At 43.9% G+C, this 18,181-nt stretch overlaps 2 protein-coding genes across 2 annotated transcripts in view; one reads left to right on the top strand and one right to left on the bottom strand.

The window, feature by feature from the left end:
* Nucleotides 1–15,064, top strand: part of fryb (furry homolog b) — a 38,151-nt gene extending 23,087 nt beyond the window's left edge. Inside the window, exons 38-66 of the mRNA XM_079355234.1 lie at nt 524–674; nt 1,047–1,150; nt 2,895–2,986; nt 3,123–3,216; nt 3,353–3,572; nt 3,738–3,859; nt 4,069–4,256; nt 4,373–4,467; nt 4,601–4,799; nt 4,906–5,127; nt 5,295–5,493; nt 5,600–5,697; nt 5,824–5,994; nt 6,226–6,366; nt 6,453–6,638; nt 6,759–6,923; nt 7,266–7,340; nt 7,575–7,745; nt 8,387–8,581; nt 8,718–8,855; nt 8,946–9,160; nt 9,440–9,644; nt 9,770–9,919; nt 10,055–10,153; nt 10,289–10,372; nt 10,752–10,769; nt 10,982–11,092; nt 11,900–12,135; nt 12,281–15,064. Coding sequence (XP_079211360.1) covers nt 524–674; nt 1,047–1,150; nt 2,895–2,986; nt 3,123–3,216; nt 3,353–3,572; nt 3,738–3,859; nt 4,069–4,256; nt 4,373–4,467; nt 4,601–4,799; nt 4,906–5,127; nt 5,295–5,493; nt 5,600–5,697; nt 5,824–5,994; nt 6,226–6,366; nt 6,453–6,638; nt 6,759–6,923; nt 7,266–7,340; nt 7,575–7,745; nt 8,387–8,581; nt 8,718–8,855; nt 8,946–9,160; nt 9,440–9,644; nt 9,770–9,919; nt 10,055–10,153; nt 10,289–10,372; nt 10,752–10,769; nt 10,982–11,092; nt 11,900–12,135; nt 12,281–12,539 — 4,403 coding nt within the window. The 3' untranslated portion in view covers nt 12,540–15,064. The remainder of the gene's footprint in view (nt 1–523; nt 675–1,046; nt 1,151–2,894; nt 2,987–3,122; nt 3,217–3,352; nt 3,573–3,737; nt 3,860–4,068; nt 4,257–4,372; nt 4,468–4,600; nt 4,800–4,905; nt 5,128–5,294; nt 5,494–5,599; nt 5,698–5,823; nt 5,995–6,225; nt 6,367–6,452; nt 6,639–6,758; nt 6,924–7,265; nt 7,341–7,574; nt 7,746–8,386; nt 8,582–8,717; nt 8,856–8,945; nt 9,161–9,439; nt 9,645–9,769; nt 9,920–10,054; nt 10,154–10,288; nt 10,373–10,751; nt 10,770–10,981; nt 11,093–11,899; nt 12,136–12,280) is intronic.
* Nucleotides 15,065–15,213: 149 nt separating this feature from the next.
* zar1l (zygote arrest 1-like) lies at nt 15,214–17,191 on the bottom strand. The gene is made up of 4 exons (XM_079355235.1): nt 16,554–17,191; nt 16,335–16,427; nt 16,168–16,242; nt 15,214–15,657 (listed from the first exon to the last, which is right to left on the bottom strand). Exons 1-4 carry the CDS (start codon nt 17,127–17,129, stop codon nt 15,514–15,516), a joined length of 888 nt encoding a protein of 295 aa, XP_079211361.1. The 5' UTR covers nt 17,130–17,191; the 3' UTR covers nt 15,214–15,513.
* Nucleotides 17,192–18,181: the final 990 nt, after the last annotated feature.

The following is an 18,181-nucleotide window of genomic DNA, read 5'->3' as shown; positions in this document are numbered from 1 at the left end:
GAACAAGACCAGTCTTTAAAAAAGAAATCAAAATAAAACTGGATCTGTCAAGTCTGCTCAGGGCATGATTGTGCCAGACAGCATTTCAATCAGTCAGTAAGACTTTATTCATATTGGAGCTGCTTGTTCTGCTCTTTCAAATCAATGTCGAAAAAAAAGCTAAATGCTTAATGTACTTGTCAGAATCGTGTGTTTTATTAGTTTGATCCCTAAATCATATTTAATAATAAGTGTAAAACACACACTACCATTTGCATTGGTCAGGTTATGTTTGGATTATGTTTTGGCCTGAATCAGGAACTACTGGTTGATGTTGATGAACATGCACACTGAACAAAGGAGCTTTTGAATACCTGGACTGTTTTCAGCACATGTTTTGAATAGATTGTGAATGACCTGTCACATCAGCTGTTTGTCTCGGTATGAGAACCTTTTTGTGCTGAACAGTCTATGTTCTTTGTATTTCTAATGGATATCATTAAAGTTGACATCTGATGCCATTTCACATCTGACGTTTTCGTAGCTGACCCCCTCCCACCATATGCTGGATGGCTCCTGGGCGTTCTGGAGACCAACCACCCACAGCCGTTACCCATGCCTGTTAACGGAGGCTGCTGGGCTCCTCTGGTCGACTACCTCCCAGAAACCATCACACCTAGGGGACCGCTGCATAGGTATGGTAAACACACAAACACAGAATGAGACAGCCCCAAAAGACCCACAAGACAGCTCTAGCATTTGAGAAGTGAAAACATTCAGTAGAGTCAGCAAAGTCTAAGAGAAAGACTTCACTACATCTCAGATGGTCTGATGAACTCCAGCATGGAGTTCAACCGAGCATGCTTCTCTATATTATAAAGTATTCAGGTTAGATTTATTAAACATTTGCAGCAAACGTGTTATCAGAGCTGAATTTTGGGGATAATTATTGTAGGACAACAAATGAGTTCAGATGGACTTGATACTACTTATTAGAAAATCCCTGAGGCCATAAGATGAGCAGGATTGTATGCACTTACTATATTGAAATCTTTGTTGGTCCTCAGGTGTAACATAGCAGTGATTTTCATGACTGAAATGGTAGTGGATCACAGTGTGAGGGAGGACTGGGCTCTTCACCTGCCTCTGCTACTACATGCACTCTTTTTGGGTAAGTGAACGCAACACACTCGTACACATAACTCTGTGGGGGTTTTTTTTTGTGTAGATAATTTCTGTTACTTCTAATGTGGGACAGTTTGTGGTTGTATCTCTATTCCGAACAGATGAGCATTTCATGACCATTCCTGTCCCTTAAGCTGTGCAGAACACTACTATTATACACGGTATATATACATATACCCACAAATTAGGTGCAGGGTGGTCTTTGTCATCCGGTGCTACTGTGTGCATAATGCCGTCAAAAAGCAACCTTCATCAGAGAATAAACACAATACAAGCAAAGATCTAGAGAGGAGGGAACAACGCCAGGAAGTGCAAATGAAGAATGAACTAAATGCCATAAGGCAGTGTCCAGAGGCAAAGCACAGTTATTATTATTATTTATTTCAACTAAAGGTAATCGATAATCATCAACTCCAACATCGATAGCACTAATTTTAATCATCATCAAAACCATTCTAAATATTGTCATCATCAAAATCATTAAGTGCGTAGCTTTTCTTTAAAGAGCGGAGTCTTTAGCTTTTTCTTAAAGGTGCAAAGGGACTCTGCAGAGCCAGAGAGTTTTGGTTCCACCACCAGGGAACAACAGGGGAGTGTAGAGAGTGTATCTAAAGCTATGGCCCTGTTGTTGAGGTTGGATCAGACGCCTTTGAATGGCAGAGTGTAGTGGGTGGAAGGGGGTGTAGCCCTGGGTTATAGAGTTCAGTTAAGGAGGAGGCAGAGCTGTTTTTGTTGCCGTTTTGAGAGCGAGCAGCAGGGCTTTACATTTGATGTGAGCAGTAACTGGGAGCCAGTGGAAGGAGATGAACAGCACTGTGACATGTGATATTTTGCGGGTAGGTGGAAGACCACACTTGCTGCTGTGTTTTGGAATCATCTGCAGGGGTTTGATGCTGGATGGGTGCATGCAGGAAAAACTGGCAGTCTGTAAGGCGTTATTATTGTCAATGTGTGATATAACTAGAGCCTGTCCCAGGCAGGTACGATCTGATCTTCCTGAAGATGTACAGAGCAATTCCAAATGACAGAGCAATCAAGTCCACCTGGACCTGAAATGTTAGCTGGTCATCAATCATGACACTAAGATTCCAGTAAGACTTTGTGAGCGTGAATTTGGTTGTACCAAGCTGGATATTGACCTGTGGTTGCATAGAGGGACTGGCTGGGATGACAAGCAGCCCAGTCTTTGCGAGGTTGAGATGAAGGTGTTGTTCATTCATCCATTCAGAGACAGCAGCAAGGCATGATGAAATTGTAACTGGACTTAAACATCATTTGGCAGAAATGAAAGGAAGAGCTGGGTATCATCAGCATAGCAGCAGTTTGTGTTGTCTCTGAAATTCTTACTGTAAGGGTATAAGGTCAAAAGTGACTTGTAGCAGTAAACATGCTTTACATGAAAGAAAAGTTTGTTCTTGGTTAAGAGTTGTCATCACAGAAAATATAAAACAACAAGCACTTGTGCAAGCTGTCAATTTGGAAACTGTACACCTAAATATATGTGCTAAGTATCTGGTTATTAAAAAAAAATCTTATGGCCACCATACCATAGTGTCTCACTAATAACTCATGTCTACGGAACAACAGATTTGCAGCTTCTTGTAAGCATCAATAGTGACGATTCAAAATGTAAAAGTAGGGGGGGGGGGATAAAAGGCATTAACTAGCTCTTATCTTTTTCTTTCTGTATCCAGTTGCTGTCTTACTGGTTGTTTTATTTTATTGACCAGGTCTTGACCACTACAGGCCAGAGGTCTATGAGCACAGTAAACGTCTCCTTCTCCACCTCCTCATCGCCTTGTCCTGCAACAACAACTTCCAGGTCAGAGTGGGATCCTGAAGCATGTTGATGCACATTATGCATCACCCGTTGAACACAGCGAGGATGGAAAGTGATGCCATCAAAAATCTGCTTACCTTTAATAGGTACTGATGAAACCCTTGTGTTGTATTCACAGGTTATAGCCTCTGTCTTGATGTTGACCAGAGAGATCAGTGACAACAAAACCCTTACCATCAAGTCCAGCTACCACACAGAGTACCAGCAGTCACGTAAGATTAAATTACTCAACAACTACTTAAACACTCATCAATAATGTGTCATCATCTAGTTTAAATGTAAAGCTTGTATCATCCCATTAAAATCTATATCTAAAAAAAGTGCTGCTCTATCATCGTGTTCTCTCAGATGCACCTGACTTTCTGCGAGAGTGGCAGGCTTCTCCGGTGGTGGATTCAGGCCTCAGCTCCACCTCAAACTCCTCCTCTGCCAGTCTGGGTGGGGGCAGCACTGCAGGCAGTGTTGGAAATCTGCCCCTTGTGACGCCCGACGACCTCGAGGACCTGGAAGACATGCCCAACGAGACGGACGAGAAGACAAATAAGCTCATCGAGTTTCTCTCCACCAGGTAATGTGTAAGGTGCAAGCCTGTCGTCCTGTGAGGTGTGTTGTTATGTGTGGATGAAAGACCCCTTGTGTGCACGGTGCACATTTTACGTGCGTGTGTAACGTGTATGTGGTGCTATTGGTGGTGGGTATACAGTGCCTGGAGTACTGTGTTGTCATTGCTCAGAGCGTTTGGGCCGCTGTGGGTGCACGAGGACATCACACCAAAGAACCCGAACTCCAAGAGCACGGATCAGCTGTCAAACTTCCTACGCCACATCATCTCTGTGTTCAAGGAGTCCAAGTCTGGTGAGAAACTGAATATTAATTCCACATATTTTCCCTAAATAAATAATAAAAGATATCAGGGCCTCATCAAGTCACTGTGAAATTTCTGATTTTATTTTTGAATGAGTCATTTAGCGCCACCAACTGTTGGAAAAAAAAGAAGAAAAAAAATCCATGTATCACATTAATGACCTCCATGTGTGCTTGTCTTCACCTACCTGTTTATACAGACTTCCACCTGGAGCAGCAGCTGAGTGATGTGGCTTTACAGACGGCCCTGTGCAGCTCCTCACGCCACTACGCTGGGCGCTCTTTCCAAATCTTCAGAGCCCTCAAACAGCCTATCAACAACCACGCCGTCGCTGACCTGGTCTCGCGCCTGGTCGAGGTGGTCGGAGAACACGGGGACGAGGTGCAGGTGAGAGGAAGCGAGAGAGTGATGCAGCCTGCAACATCCTGAATAATGATTGACAGATGAGAATGCATTCCGAGGCTCTCGTGTGCTTGTCTAATTCAACACCTGTGTGCGTGTAGGGCTATGTGATGGAGGTGCTGCTGACGCTGGAGTCAGTGGTGGTGAATCTCGCAGAATGTCTGAAAAACAGCGACCTCATGGCAGCTCTCACCAGGTAGCTTTCTGCTTTTTAAGGAGGGAAATTGAATCAAGCCATACGCTATGTTGCTATCACAAGAATTTAATAAACACGCCCTATTATTCATATCTTAATATAATACATTCACTCTTACTGTGTTTCATTTCAGGACCTCCTCGCCAGACTTTGTAACCAGTGACAAACTTATGAACAGAAAGAGCACAGGTCAGTTGAACTTCCCCGGACCAGGATTTGTCGGTCTTTCATCACAACGGCACCAACGGTCCTACTCTGTCCCCAAAAAGTTTGGCGAGAGTGGCCACCATGCAAGTGATCCTCCTCGGAGTGCAACATTGGACCGCATACAGGCAAGAAGAGCAGATTCATGTTTGGCTTTACACGTCAACGCCAGAGCAGACTGTGTGAACACAGAAAGTCTCACTCAATCAATCCAATGTTGTTTTCAATGTACAGGCGTGCAACAGTCATGGCCTCGCCAGAACAGGAAGAACGCCTGGGTCCTGCACATCATCGACCAATCGTATTGATCCAAGTGTTTTATCAGATCCAGCTCATATTTCCCATCCGTCATCCATACTGGCCACGGTGTTCTGGGTGGCAGTGTCGCTCATGGAGTCAGACTTTGAGTTTGAATACCAGATGTCACTTCGCCTTGTTCACAAGTTACTGTCAAAGGTAAATAAGATGGAATGTACCAATCGTATGAGATTAAATTGTAAACTCTGCAAAAATCTGATTAAGAGAAAATCCGATATTAGACCACAGAATGTGTTTCACGTGGACACCCCAAAGCAGCTTTCAGTTTCAGTCAAACCTAAAAAAAAAAAATCCTTTCTTCTCAGGTGCCTTTGGATAGAGCAGAGAACCGTGAACGCCTCGAGAAGCTGCAGGCTCAGCTGAGGTGGAGCGGCTTCTCTGGGATTCAGCAGCTTTTGTTAAAGGGTTTTACCTCGCAGGCCACTTCAGACCTCACCTTGCAGCTTTTCTGCCAGCTCACGCCAGTCTCCCGTGTGCCAGTTGTTGACAGCTCGCAGTCCATAGGTAGGCACTTTGTTTCACTGTTGTTGTAATCTTGCATCATTGAGACTGCAGTGTTTTTTATATTGCATGTTTTTTTTTTTTTATTCAATCTCTCCTCCGTGTGCAGGTTTCCCTCTGAATGTGCTGTGTCTGCTGCCTCACCTGGTGCAGCACTTTGGCCACCCAAATCAGTTTTGTAAGGAGAGTGCCGAAAGGATTGCACAGGTACGTTCCGTTCTTCTGTTGATCTTATACAATCTTACTTTTAATTTAATTTGGGGAAGACAGTGCTTAATTAGGCATGAATAAATGTACGAGATATGCAGTGAAAAAAAAAAATCCCTCTCTCAGGTGTGTTTGGTGGAGAAGCACACAAAGCTGTCCCATCTGGCCCATGTGATGACTCTTTATAAAACACGCTCATACACACGGGACCCTTTCTCCTGGGTCAGCGTAGTTTGCCGCTACCTCCATGAGGCTTTCTCTGACATCACACTCAACATGGTCACCTATATGGCTGAGGTAAGTGCTTACAACTCTGCATTATATCCCTTATTTCTAGGATTACCTAGTTGTTTGTTTTCTCCTGCAGTATCAAAAAGGATTTACTGAAAGTCTTCGGGTTTGTGTTTTTGATTTAGTGAATAGTTTTTTTTGTGATGCAAGGACAGCTCGTAATAGGTGCCTTTCTCTGGTGATATTCATTCAAGTTGCTGTACAGACGCTCACTAAATGTCCCTATTCATATTTCAGCTGCTGGATAAGGGCCTTCCCAGCATGCAGCAGTCTCTCCTCCAGATCATCTACTGTCTGCTCAGCCACATGGACATGACAGCTGTTCAAGTCAAACAGTTCAACGCTGACGTTACAAAGACCATAGAAAAATTTGTCCAGGTAATTGTCCTTGAATTTCTACTCTCTCACTGTGGGGTATTAAGTGTGCACTGCCGCCTTACTTACTGTGAGTTTTAATTCAATAGACAGTACACTGGAAGGATGCCTTAAACATCTTGAAACTGGTGGTATCACGCTCCGCCAGCCTTGTTCATCCGGTGTACGGCCACACGCAGGGTGACCTGTCAAACCTAGAGGTCAGCAGGGTTTGGGACGGTTCATCTAAAGCTCTGCCTGGAAAGACACTGGACTTTACCTTCGACATCTCTGAGGTGAGAAAGCTGCTGCCTATAACACCAACTGGTTTTCTAAGCTTCCCCAGCACGTGCGACATATTCAGAAAACAGGGAGGAGAACATTTGAAACATATTGTCCTGTTCTTTTCTTTATAGACTCCAGTGATTGGTCGGCGCTTCGATGAGCTCCAGGGTTCAGGAGGTAGAGAGGGGAAGGCCAGAGCCATGGCTGTAACCCGCAGTACTTCCTCCACCTCCTCCGGATCTAACTCCAACACCATCCTGGTGCCTGTGAGCTGGAGACGACCACAATCCTCTCAGGTAGACTCACTGTAGACTCCCACTATGTTGTGTTTCTCAGGGGAAGCCCTTATCCAGAGTCTTTTTTGTGTCTTTTAAAATGCTGCTTTTTATCATAGCACAAATAAACTGTCCAATTGTTACAAGATTTTTTTTCTTAATGTAATACAATGACATACTTGCTCAAACCTGCCGTGCTTGCTGCAGAAGAACAAATCTGTTAGATTGTAATATGTGAGTGACAAGCACTGATTTAAATTGGAGTCATGTAACACGAACAAGCCCAGAAACATTTCTCTGAGCTTCTGCCTTCTTTGTTTCATTCTGTGCTGTTGTTGCTTTCTGTCTCCCTTTTTTTTACAGAAAAGAACCAGAGAGAAGCTGGTGAACGTTTTGTCTCTTTGTGGACAAGAAGTTGGACTCACTAAGAACCCATCTGTACGCTACCTCTTATATTTGATTTACAATATTCTGCCTTTACTCTCTGCTTGTTAACAGCCAAGACAAAACCCCCCACACATAACTTTTAGTTGAAGCTATTTTTATTTTCTCTGAATCTCAGGCATGTGAAAACGCCACTTTGTAGCCATAGAGGTTCTCCAGTCTTACCAAACATTTATCGAGAACAATGCCATGATTGTACCCAAGAAAGTGGCTTTTTGTTTTTATCAGGTGATCTTCTCATCCTGTGGCGACTTGGACATGATGGAAATGCGAGAGAGTGGCGTGTCATCAGAGGACGGCGGAACCAGAGAGGACACGCTGGACGACACGGCCAGTGAGCAACAGTTTCGAGTTTTCAGAGACTTTGACTTCCTGGATGTGGAGCTGGAAGATGGAGAGGTAAGATTCTTAATTTTTTTTTTTTTTTTTTACGTAGAAACCCTTTCATAATAAAGTTTCAGCCTCTTTCCTTCTGTTTTATCTTTTACCGCGTGTTTAATTTTTCCACCTGTCTTCCTTCAACTACAATATATTTGAAATGTGTTTCTCTGCCCCTCCTCGTTGTCTCTCTCTCTGTCTAACTCTGTGTCTCTCTCTCTCCCCCTCGCTGCCCAGGAGCTTCAGGTAAGGTCTCTCACATTGAGCCACTTACATTTGCTTTTTTATCAGCGCTGTGGTGATGCTGGCTCCTTTGTTTCACCTGAAGAAAACAAAGGATGATTGTGCTTCATTTTGCTCTCACAGCTTGGTTGCAGAACTACATTTCTGAATTATTTTGCTATGTGCTGTAATGAAGACAAATTATACTGCAAATAAGTCTTCAGGGAGAAAAAAAAACCATGATGATTTTGAATGCAAAACAGCCTTTTCAGCGTATTTTCATGCCATGATTAACAGTCTATTTTGCATCTTGTGCTTGTCGGTCGCTCCAACTCTTTTTAATTAGAAGGTTTAAATGAAAGTGTTTTTCTCACTGCTTCCTTCAACTCTGCCCTTGTCTGCTATGTCTATATGTGTGTGTGTGTGTGTGTGATATGTAGGGCGAGACTGTCGATAACTTTAATTGGGGTGTGCGACGACGATCGCTGGACAGCACCGAGCTGGGTGACATGTTGGAGGAGAGCCAGCACTCAGGCAGCACGCCGAGTTTGGGACACGAGGACCCGCATGACTCAGACGAGTCCTCAGAGGAAGAGGAGTCTTCGACTAGCCAAAGCCTCTCTCACTCTCAGCTTGTGCGTAGCTCAAACTGTTGCATCAGCACCACATTAACATCCACCGGAGCCTTAAAAAAAATCTACCCTCTGATATTGTAATGACCCAAAAGGAAATCGAATTGACAGATGTTCCTGCTCTGCCTTCATGTTTCAGACTAACCCTTCTCCATCTGAAGAAACCAATCACACTGATTCTCTGTCTACGTCGTACGACACATCTGCCGACCCGCAATCCTTCAATGCCACCACACCGGGCCAGGGTGCGCTCCACGATGATCTCAGAGGCCTACACGTGAGGAATCCTACTCTGTAACAAAAATATACACATTTTCACAATTAGATTTCTTCTCCTCATGGAAATCAAATGTCCTTGTCTCGTCAGGGGAGGGTGTGTGGAGACGACGAGGACACTCAAGCTCAGGATGATGAGCTGTCTCTGAGCGCCAATGAGCTCCCTCAGGGCTCTGATGGAGGTGAGAGTTTCACCCTAGAGTTGCCCGGGCAACCTCAGGATCAGCCACTCGGTCTTGACCATCGCCTCAACCCAGACTACTGCCAACCTCCACTGGACTTTCTCGACCCAAACTGTCTGCCCAGGTGAATGTGACAGAGAAGAGTCAGCGAACAGAACACAGTTCTATCTATGTATACGACAATAGGAAACATCAGGATGGATCATTTGTTTTATTTTTTTCATTCAGAATTCCTCAGAAATACTGCCTGTAAAATCTAAATGACACCCATGCTTTCGCTTTATATTCCCATGAGTTATCTGGTAACTTGATTTGAATAGAAAACCATTTATTCGGGGGAAGGTATCAAACTTTTTTTTTTTATTCCTTTGCCCCCATTTCTTTTCCATGTCCATGGCGACAGCTTACGTGATGATGTAGATGATTTGGAAGACCTTGGTTTTCCTCCTCCCCCCTCTCCATTTTTCTCCGCCATCTTGGCAGCCTTCCAGCCCACAGTGTGTGACGATGCCGAGGAGGCGTGGCGGTGTCACATCAACCAGCTCGTGACCGACTCGGATGGATCCTGCGCCGTTCACACTTTTCAAGTCTTCTCGTCTCTTTTCAAGGTAAAACGACCCGTGAAGGATTTGTTTACGTCATACACACGAGGCGTCAAACTGTTTATTTTTTTCATATCTCTCTGCAAACTCTTGTATCCAGTTAAACTGAAATGAATGTATGTGAAATACAGAACATCCAGGGTAAATTCTGCCTGCTGACTACTGATGTTGCCACTTACCTTGGAGAGGGCTTAAGAGGCATCGGATCAAAGTTCCTCAGGTCCTCACAGATGTTGACTACATGCTCAGACTGTCCTACAATCTACATTGATGCTGAAACGGTAGAACTTCTATAATTGACTTGGGGAAAATGAAGCACATTTGTCTGCCAAACAGTGGGACACAGGATTTGTGTTTCTTAAGTCCTATAAGTTCTAATTTTTTTTGCCTCCACACCACACTCTTCTTCTGTCCAGGTTATGTCATATGGTCTCCTTGAAAAGATGAAGTTCTCTGCGCTTGAGCTGCAGGAGTATTTGGATACCTACAACACCAAAGAGGATGCTGCTGTATCGGTAAGTCAACCTCTGCACGTCATTGATCAATATCTGATTGTATGTTTTTATCTTACAAATATACGAGCTGTTGACCATTTGTTCCCCTTTTGCACCTCCAACCCCTCTCTTGTCCCCTTGCCTATTCATGTTCAGTGGCTGAGGAACTGTAAAGACACATTTCCCAGGTGCCCCGGTGAGACCGTGGTTACCTGCCAGCCGGGGGACTCGGAGGAGAAGGTACGGGCAGCCTCTTATAAATAAATTATATCCCCCAGAAATATCCAGAAAAACAGGTTATGTAGAGTTTGAAGTCCAACTCACTCAACAGATGGGGGTAACTTTTCATCTCTGCTTTGCACACGTGTTCCTCTTTGCTCCTCTTTTACTCGGACACATTTGCTTTCCTTGCATGTTTTCTGTGTTTTCTAGTTTTGCCTCTCTGACTTTCTCTACAGGCACCAAGGACAAAACAATAGCTTGATAGTTGCTGAGTTCATGATACACTGTTGACTAATTCTGACTGTGTTTTTTTGACTGTGCTGTGCATGTGTTTGATTGACGCTCTGTCTTCCTCTCACCTCACTCTGACGCCCTAACATGCTCTCTCGCTGTCTAGCAAATGGAGTCTCTTGCAGTAAGTCTTCCAAGTTTCTTCTCTTCGCTGCCTTAGATTTTTAAACAAACCGCTTAATTGACTTTGCACAAGACAACTAAACTAGCTGTAATTGTGTGTCTGTCTGACTTCTGCATAGAATGTGTACTTCAGAGAATCTGACTGGATTACGGTGTCCATCTGATCCACGTTTCTGTTGTATTTGACCCTGTTTGTTATTTAATGTCTTGTAGCAACTGGAGCTTTGTCAGAGACTCTACAAGCTGCATTTCCAGCTTCTACTACTCTTCCAGTCCTACTGCTCGCTCATCGGTCAGGTTCATGCCATCAGCTCTGTGCCTGAGGTGAGCCAAATCCTCATTCATCAACGAATTACTGACAGTATTAAGAAAAAGGCTTTTCGATAAGGACCATTTGGAGTTGGTAATAAAGAAAAGTGAACAATTTTAGAATGAAAGAAGGATCTTGTTAGTGCTAAGTAGTGGACACACTGTATATCTGTAACATAATGAATAATAACCTGGACGCCCCACCTCTAATGGCAAACAAAGACAGACGGTTAAAACACTTTTGGAGCCGGCTGAATTAGGAGTCAGCGTCATTTTAAAAAGTAATACACTTGTGTTTGCTTTAGACACTCAGCAGTACATTAAGATCCTCTCACACAACAACCAATTGCTGACTCTTTGCATTTTATAGCATGCTCAATTTTGCAGGCTGACCAAATTAAAGCCGCATGGGGTTAGCGCAAAATAAACCATTTCGTTTCAAATCAACAAAGGAAAGAAAAAACAGCTTGATGCCTATATAACTGTTAGCAAAACAAAAACATAAATAACCCCAGACACGCACCCTTCACAATCGAAACCAAGCAACAAGGAAATGTACTCAAAACCCTCCTGATTCACAGCCGATCTCTGGTCACATTAGCCAAATATCCCCACACACACATACTCATGAACATTGCAGCAGATGATCCTTTTTGCCCAATCACGATTCATTACTTGATAAACGTTTTAAAAAGCTTCAGGTCAAAGCTCCTTAGCTGAAATGTTCTGTCACTGATGACTTGAAAATCTCACACACACACACACACACACACACACACACACACACACTAAACCGCCTTCTGGCTTCCTCCTTCCTCATAGCTGCTGAATATGTCTCGGGAGCTCACTGATCTGAAGACGAGCCTGCAGGTAGCGGAGGCAGCCGTGGCCAGTGACCTGGAACACAAGCTCTTGGCTCACACCCATGCGCACGCCACCCAGGTGGCAGCCGTGGTCGTTCCCAGCTTCCCCACCTCTGAGGCAGCTGTGCAGGCCATACTGGAGTGCCTTAAGAACCACGAGTTCACCAAAGCTGTGCGCTACATCCAGGAGTGCAGGTGTGCAACTTTTCTACACCAAATATAGGTTGCCAGATGAGATCATCATTAATATCCAAGATTTATGCTAACAACTGAATACTCTTTAAGTATTGACGGTTTTAATGTCTTACAATCAAATGTTGTTCTAAAATATGTGCTTCAGGAGGCAGTGGCCTTGTGGAGTATTCGGTGGGAGCTCAGAGAGCGAGGTCCAGACGCTCCTCAATGTCTACTTCCGGCACCAGACTCTGGGCCAGACTGGAACAATCGCCCTCGTCGGGTCCCGCCAGGACCTCAGCCTGATCTGCTCCAAACTGCTGGAGCTCAACGGGGAGATCCGCGAAATGATCCGCCGCGCCCAGGGTTACCGGGTCGTCACAACCTACCTCCCCGACTCCAGCGTCTCCGGGACAAGCCTCTGACAGGACCTCAGGAGCCCCCCACCCCTCCCCCCCCCACCTTTACTTCAACCATTGACGCTTCCAAAACCATCCCCACATCCGTCCCAGTCTGGTCTTACGGAGGAGATCCAGCACCCACACACCTGGCCCCTCCCTCCTCCTCTATGTCTGCTGCCCCGACTGCTCAGTTCCAGACAGATACCCGGTTACCGCCCAACCCAACACTAGAACAAGATTTACACCCAAACCCTTCACTGATTCCTTCATCCTCATCTTCTTTAGACTCTGATAGCACTTTTCTCGATTTCTCCAAACCGGCAAACCTGTTCTCATCACATAGCTGCTCAAACACACCAGGCCGACCTGACTTTACACTGCCACGCACAAGAGAGCCGAGAAGGCGTTACCTGGATGAAAACACTGAGCTCTATAATCCTTTCAGAGGACACTCATCACACAGCTCGCCTCTGTTCAGTTTGCACAGCAGCCTGAAATCATCCCTCACGTCTCCCATGCTACCGACTGTGGCCTCAGAACCCACCCTGCTCATGCAGTCTGACAGAAACACTTTGCCCCTTCCCCCGAGAGGCTCACATCTCCCCCATTTTCCCAGCTCTCCGTACAAAAACCCGACTCCATTTCCTGCACCACACCCAGACCACAAGTCAGTCTTAACGCGCGGTCCTGCACCGTCTTCATCTCTCCTCCTCGCTCCTCCTCCTCCTCCTCCCAGCCTTCCTTCCTGTCCCACTGACCCAGGAGAGGCGGCGGCATGGGGATGTTGCTGCTCCCTGGGTGGTTCTGCGACACCTTTATCTCGCTACCTGGGGAAGGTGGGACATGCTGCCTTGCCTCTGTTGAAAGCAGGGGGGCTCCTTAATACTGAACCGTCAGATGTCCAGACCTGAGAACTGAACTTTGAACAGAAGACGACGTGAAGAGCTTCAATGTTTGTGAATTTCGATGCCTGAAACCGAGTGTTCCTGAGCAACAACTACAAAAGGAGACGCCATTATCTGAGAAACTTTGTACTGAATTTACACTTGACAGAATAAATCACTTGACCCGTTAGACGCTGCAGATGGCGGCCTGCTGATAAAAAGATGATCAAATGTGCATCTCTTTGAGCGCCTGTGTTGCTTAATGTTGGGATCGAGCTGTACTCGTGGTCACAGTCATGCTTGAGGCTCAACATTCAGCATAAACTGAACTGCACTGGAGGACCTTTTGAATGCTTACAACTCGGATTGGACCTGCTTCCCAGAAAGAAAGAAAAAAAAACCTACAACCTGATAGAACTTGATTGACTCATTGCTGCCCCCCGTCGAGGACATAGTTCGATGGTAGTTTCAGAGAGAAAATTACGAGTTTTTCCACGATTGCACTAAATGGAATTTTGGTATTGATTTTTAAAACAAAAAGGAGATTGTTTTTTTTGTTTGTTTTCTGTGAGAGAGAGAGAATAGGGCTGCAGCTTTCCCTGGGAAGGGAACGCACAAGGCTGGATTACATTTTCTCTCTTGTTGTGTCTGCTGTTTAAGAACTGCTTTGGAGGAAATAGTGCAATGCGCGACCCAGTTGAATGCTCTCTACTGTATTTGTTTCCCTTACGCTCCCTAAAAAGTCTGACCTGTGCAGACTGACTGAAAGACTGATGGACAAAGACCAGGCGCAGAATATTCGAGTGCAATTCCTCGTGCTGCCCTGGCTTCGTTTATATTTCTGTATCAGTGAAGCAGCTCGTCTCCTGACTACTGTTGTAAACATTGGTCGAATAATCATGCCATTATCTGTGCACTCCTCTGTGGCTAGTGTTAGCATCATTAGCAAATATACACACTGTAGATTTCTGTCCCACACTGTATCAAACTGACCTTGTGTTTAAATGCCAAACAACCGTGCATGTATCCACTCAGATGTTTTCTGTCTGTTCCTAGAAACTGACACACAACCATTACGTAAGCATGTTTGTGTGTGGTATGTAGTTGCCTTACACGTAGGGGACATGCTGACATTCAGCACTCTTTGTTGACGTTCAAAACAAAACCCGTGCTACTACTGAAGTTTAACACCTCCCGTCGCCAGCCCTTTTTGTAACCGTTTCTCCCTCAGAAATCTGTTTGCTGTACAAATACCATTTTTCCTATTTATATCCGATCTGCTACAAATCACTCATTTGACTTGGGTTTTTGTTTTTTTTATTGATGTTCTTTCAAATCAAACTGCCATGCATGCATCGTCTGTGTACTGTATGGAGTGTTTTAAATATTTATTTACAAAAAAAAGTTTTATCTGAAAGATACGTTTGTGTGAGGTACAAAAGGGAGCTTTAAGCTCATGCGGGTATGTTTGGTTTGTTTTTGTTTTTTTCCTGTGTGTGGGAGAATGTGTGTGCATGCCAAATGAGAAATTGCACATTTTTAAAGCTTTTTAGAGTCAGACTGTAGTTGTTCTTTTCACCTTGTAAATACTTTTACAGCCTTTGTGAAGTTGTTTGAGTTTATGCTCTGTACAAGTTGGTGTCAAAGTAAAAAGACATTAAGTTATTTTGTGTGGCGTTTCATTTCAATGCCCCCAGTGATGATTTTAAGCAGCACAGGTCAAATCCAATGAAGCTGGTAGGGCTCTAAAACTGATCAAGGTTTTAAATGACTAAATTTAAATTCAATATCAACAACAATGATAAACAGACACATACAGATGCATTGTTTATTTCTTCTTTTTTTTTTTTTTTTTTTTACAAAAATAGTTTTCAAACCAGGATTAAAGCAGGGAAAGAAAGGCAGTTTCAGTAGAAGTTACTTCAAATAAACAAACCCAGGTAGAGATTCAGCTACTCGCTGGTAGGAGAATAAATAAATCCCTTTGAGTGCGTTACAGGAGGTAACTTCCATTCATGACATGTACAGGTACAGGACCTGCACTGTCATGACCCTAATGAAAAGTCCCAGATCTTCATGAGCCATTGATTCCAGAGCGATCATGCACTGCTTGCCTAGACTATGTATTTGAAGCTGTAGGTGGCGTCACAGGACAGCCTCATGCCCTTGCAGCGACAGCACAGGTCCTGGCGATGAGGCCTCTTCATGTTGATGTGCCTCTGCTTCTTCTCACAGCTGCAGTTCGTCTGAGAGCAGCCCTGACATTCGGGAGAAATGTGAACGTTCAAAGTTTTTAGTGCAGGCTACACACAGGCATTCAGAGTACAACCACTTTTTTTTTTTTTTAAGTTTCCATAGGGTAAACCACTTCTAAATCTCCTGCGATTGCTCAGGCTGAGCCAGACATGACACAAAAGTCATAGGAGTCAAACAGCTCAAACTGAACATGGATTTTTATCTTTTGAGGCAACAGACTACAACAGAAGGGAATATATTTTAAAGTGAAATCATTTGCTTGAAAAGTGCACCTCAATAGCCTAACTCTTTAACTGAAAAATCACAGTGCCATGCAACTTGTTACAACTACAAAAAGTCATCCGAGAACACTAGTGGTTAACTTTTATTTTATAACCATCCCTGCAAACATGAGTCGTCAAGCAGCCAAAGATGAGTCGAGTATACTCTCTTCTTCAGGCACCACTATCACACTGCTCAGGTGGGTAAAACTTGCCATGTATGTTTGTTTCTACTTTTGACTGTGAATGTACCTTGCAGAGGATGGACTCCACTCTGTAGGGGTTAAACCCAACCTGACACTTCCGGCAGAGCTGCTTGTAGTACACCTGAGGAGAAGGAGGGGTAGTTCAAAAGTTCTCTATAGTTTGTTTAATATGAAAGTAAATTGTATGCTATTCAAAGAAGTTGGACCACGTACTTTACTGCTTCCAGAGATGCACCATACATAAGCACTCTCCCACCGGATGTTACATTTCTTGCAGTGGAAAAACCCGTACCTCTGCTCAAGGAACTTAAACAGAAAAAAAAAAGTAAATTTTGTGGACAGAGAAGACAATAGATCCAAATAGGTTTCATAGATGCTTTTTTTCTTCGCTTTAAACCAACAAAACAGCTCGTCATTTTCATGGAAACCCACCTGAAAGTTGGATCCCTTTGCAGACCTGTTGAAAGTTGCCTCGATGTCCTTCACCGCGTCTCCACAGCTGTGATCCGTCTCAGCCTCCTTATCAGACTCTCGTTCTGCATCTTCACCATCTCCTTCACTTCCTCCTCGGTCGTGGCTGAGTGTCTTCCGGAGGATCCTGCGATCAAACACTGGTGAATAAATGGAAACGGGCCTCATGAAGCGAAGGTTGCTGACGGGTGGAGTCATACATGGCGCCTTCTCGTCCGGTTTCAGTTCCTTTGGGCTCTTCGGGGACTTTGAGGTGGCATTAGAGTCGCCCTCCAAGCAGAACAGTGTTTTGGGTCCCAGCGAGCATTGCACGATTTTATCTACTTTGGCGTTGACTTGCACGCCACACTCTTTGGTGTTAGCCTTCTTAAACTGAGGAGGTGGGCTCGGGTTCACCTGGCACAGAATGGCCTTGCAGAGCTCCAGGTAATTAAGGCCCTGGGGGGTCATGAAGCGGCCCTCTCTCTTTACCCAGCCGCATTCCTGGGCTAGTCCTGAGGCAAGGTACGGTGGGAAAGTGGACAGGAACCCCTCCATCCTGGAGCCAGGAAACCAGTCCAAGATTCTCCTGCAGTGATTTAAACAGCTGACTAATTGTTGATTGATTGTTTGATTGATAACAGGGGCGTTGACCCTCTGATTGCCCTACCATAGACCTTCCGAAAATATAGCACTATTTATCTCCAACAACATGATATTATATTACATCAAATAATACGGGTATATTATTGGCTATCATATTACAGCATTGGCCATAATATTAGAATCCTTCTACAGTGGGATTGAGCAGAATAATATTGAAACCTAATGTTTAGATCTCTGCAAAACAATTGTCTTTATATTTGATTATTGCAAATCTAAAACATGTATTGGAGCTCCCGCTATATCTCACATTTGCCGGAGATCATAGACAGTAAGAAACTTATGAAAGCCAGTATGGTATTATTTGTTTTTATTATTATTATTTTTTTTATCAATGGTTTAAAAATGATTTGGTTGTCTCATAAGATCAGGGAAATCTACTGTCCAAATGGTCCAAAAAGTCAGTACACCTGAAATGTTAAGGGGAACAAATGGTTTGGGTGAGAGTCAAATTAAGACAGAGTTAGATCGATTTAATTGATTCTAAACTGAAGAAAAATGTGCATTATGATCCTGACGTCTTATTGATGAGATGATTTTATCACAAAAAAATAGTCAAAACACTTTTGGTGCATTCAAGTCCATCGGAATATTGTTGAGTCAAATTATGAACGTCGAAAATGCTGCATTTACTTGTTTGGTTTGACATCAGCTGCACACACTACTGTGTCCTGTTTTTATTGTTCAGCTTGTCTGGTACAGTTTCACATATTAAGATGCTTTCACTTGCTTGTTTATGACAATATTGTTAATTTTCCGTCAGGATATTTTTTGTTTATAAAAGTTAGCAATTATTAAACATGCAATGATCAATATTCCGAGCAGCATCGACAATCGATCAAATACTTTAATTATTTTTGAAACATGTATTTGACAAAGAAAAGATCGTAGACGCTGTAGTCTATAACTGTGAGTTTAAATGTGTTTAAGTCTTGAAAAAGAGGATT

The sequence above is a fragment of the Symphodus melops genome (genome assembly GCF_947650265.1).
Source record: "Symphodus melops genome assembly, chromosome: 11".
Taxonomy (NCBI): Eukaryota; Metazoa; Chordata; class Actinopteri; order Labriformes; family Labridae; genus Symphodus; species Symphodus melops.
The sequence above is the reverse complement of the archived record's forward strand: the minus strand, read 5'-3'. Positions and strand labels throughout refer to the sequence as shown.

Bases quoted from the DNA above. Each gene is read 5' to 3' on its own strand.
- zar1l (XM_079355235.1), bottom strand. From the start codon at position 17,129: ATGGAGGGGTTCCTGTCCACTTTCCCACCGTACCTTGCCTCAGGACTA. The intron at 16,428-16,553 runs GTGGGTTTCCAT...TTTCTGTTTAAG, and splicing joins CAAAGGGATCCAACTTTCAG to TTCCTTGAGCAGAGGTACGG. The intron at 16,243-16,334 runs GTACGTGGTCCA...CCTTCTCCTCAG, and splicing joins GCATCTCTGGAAGCAGTAAA to GTGTACTACAAGCAGCTCTG.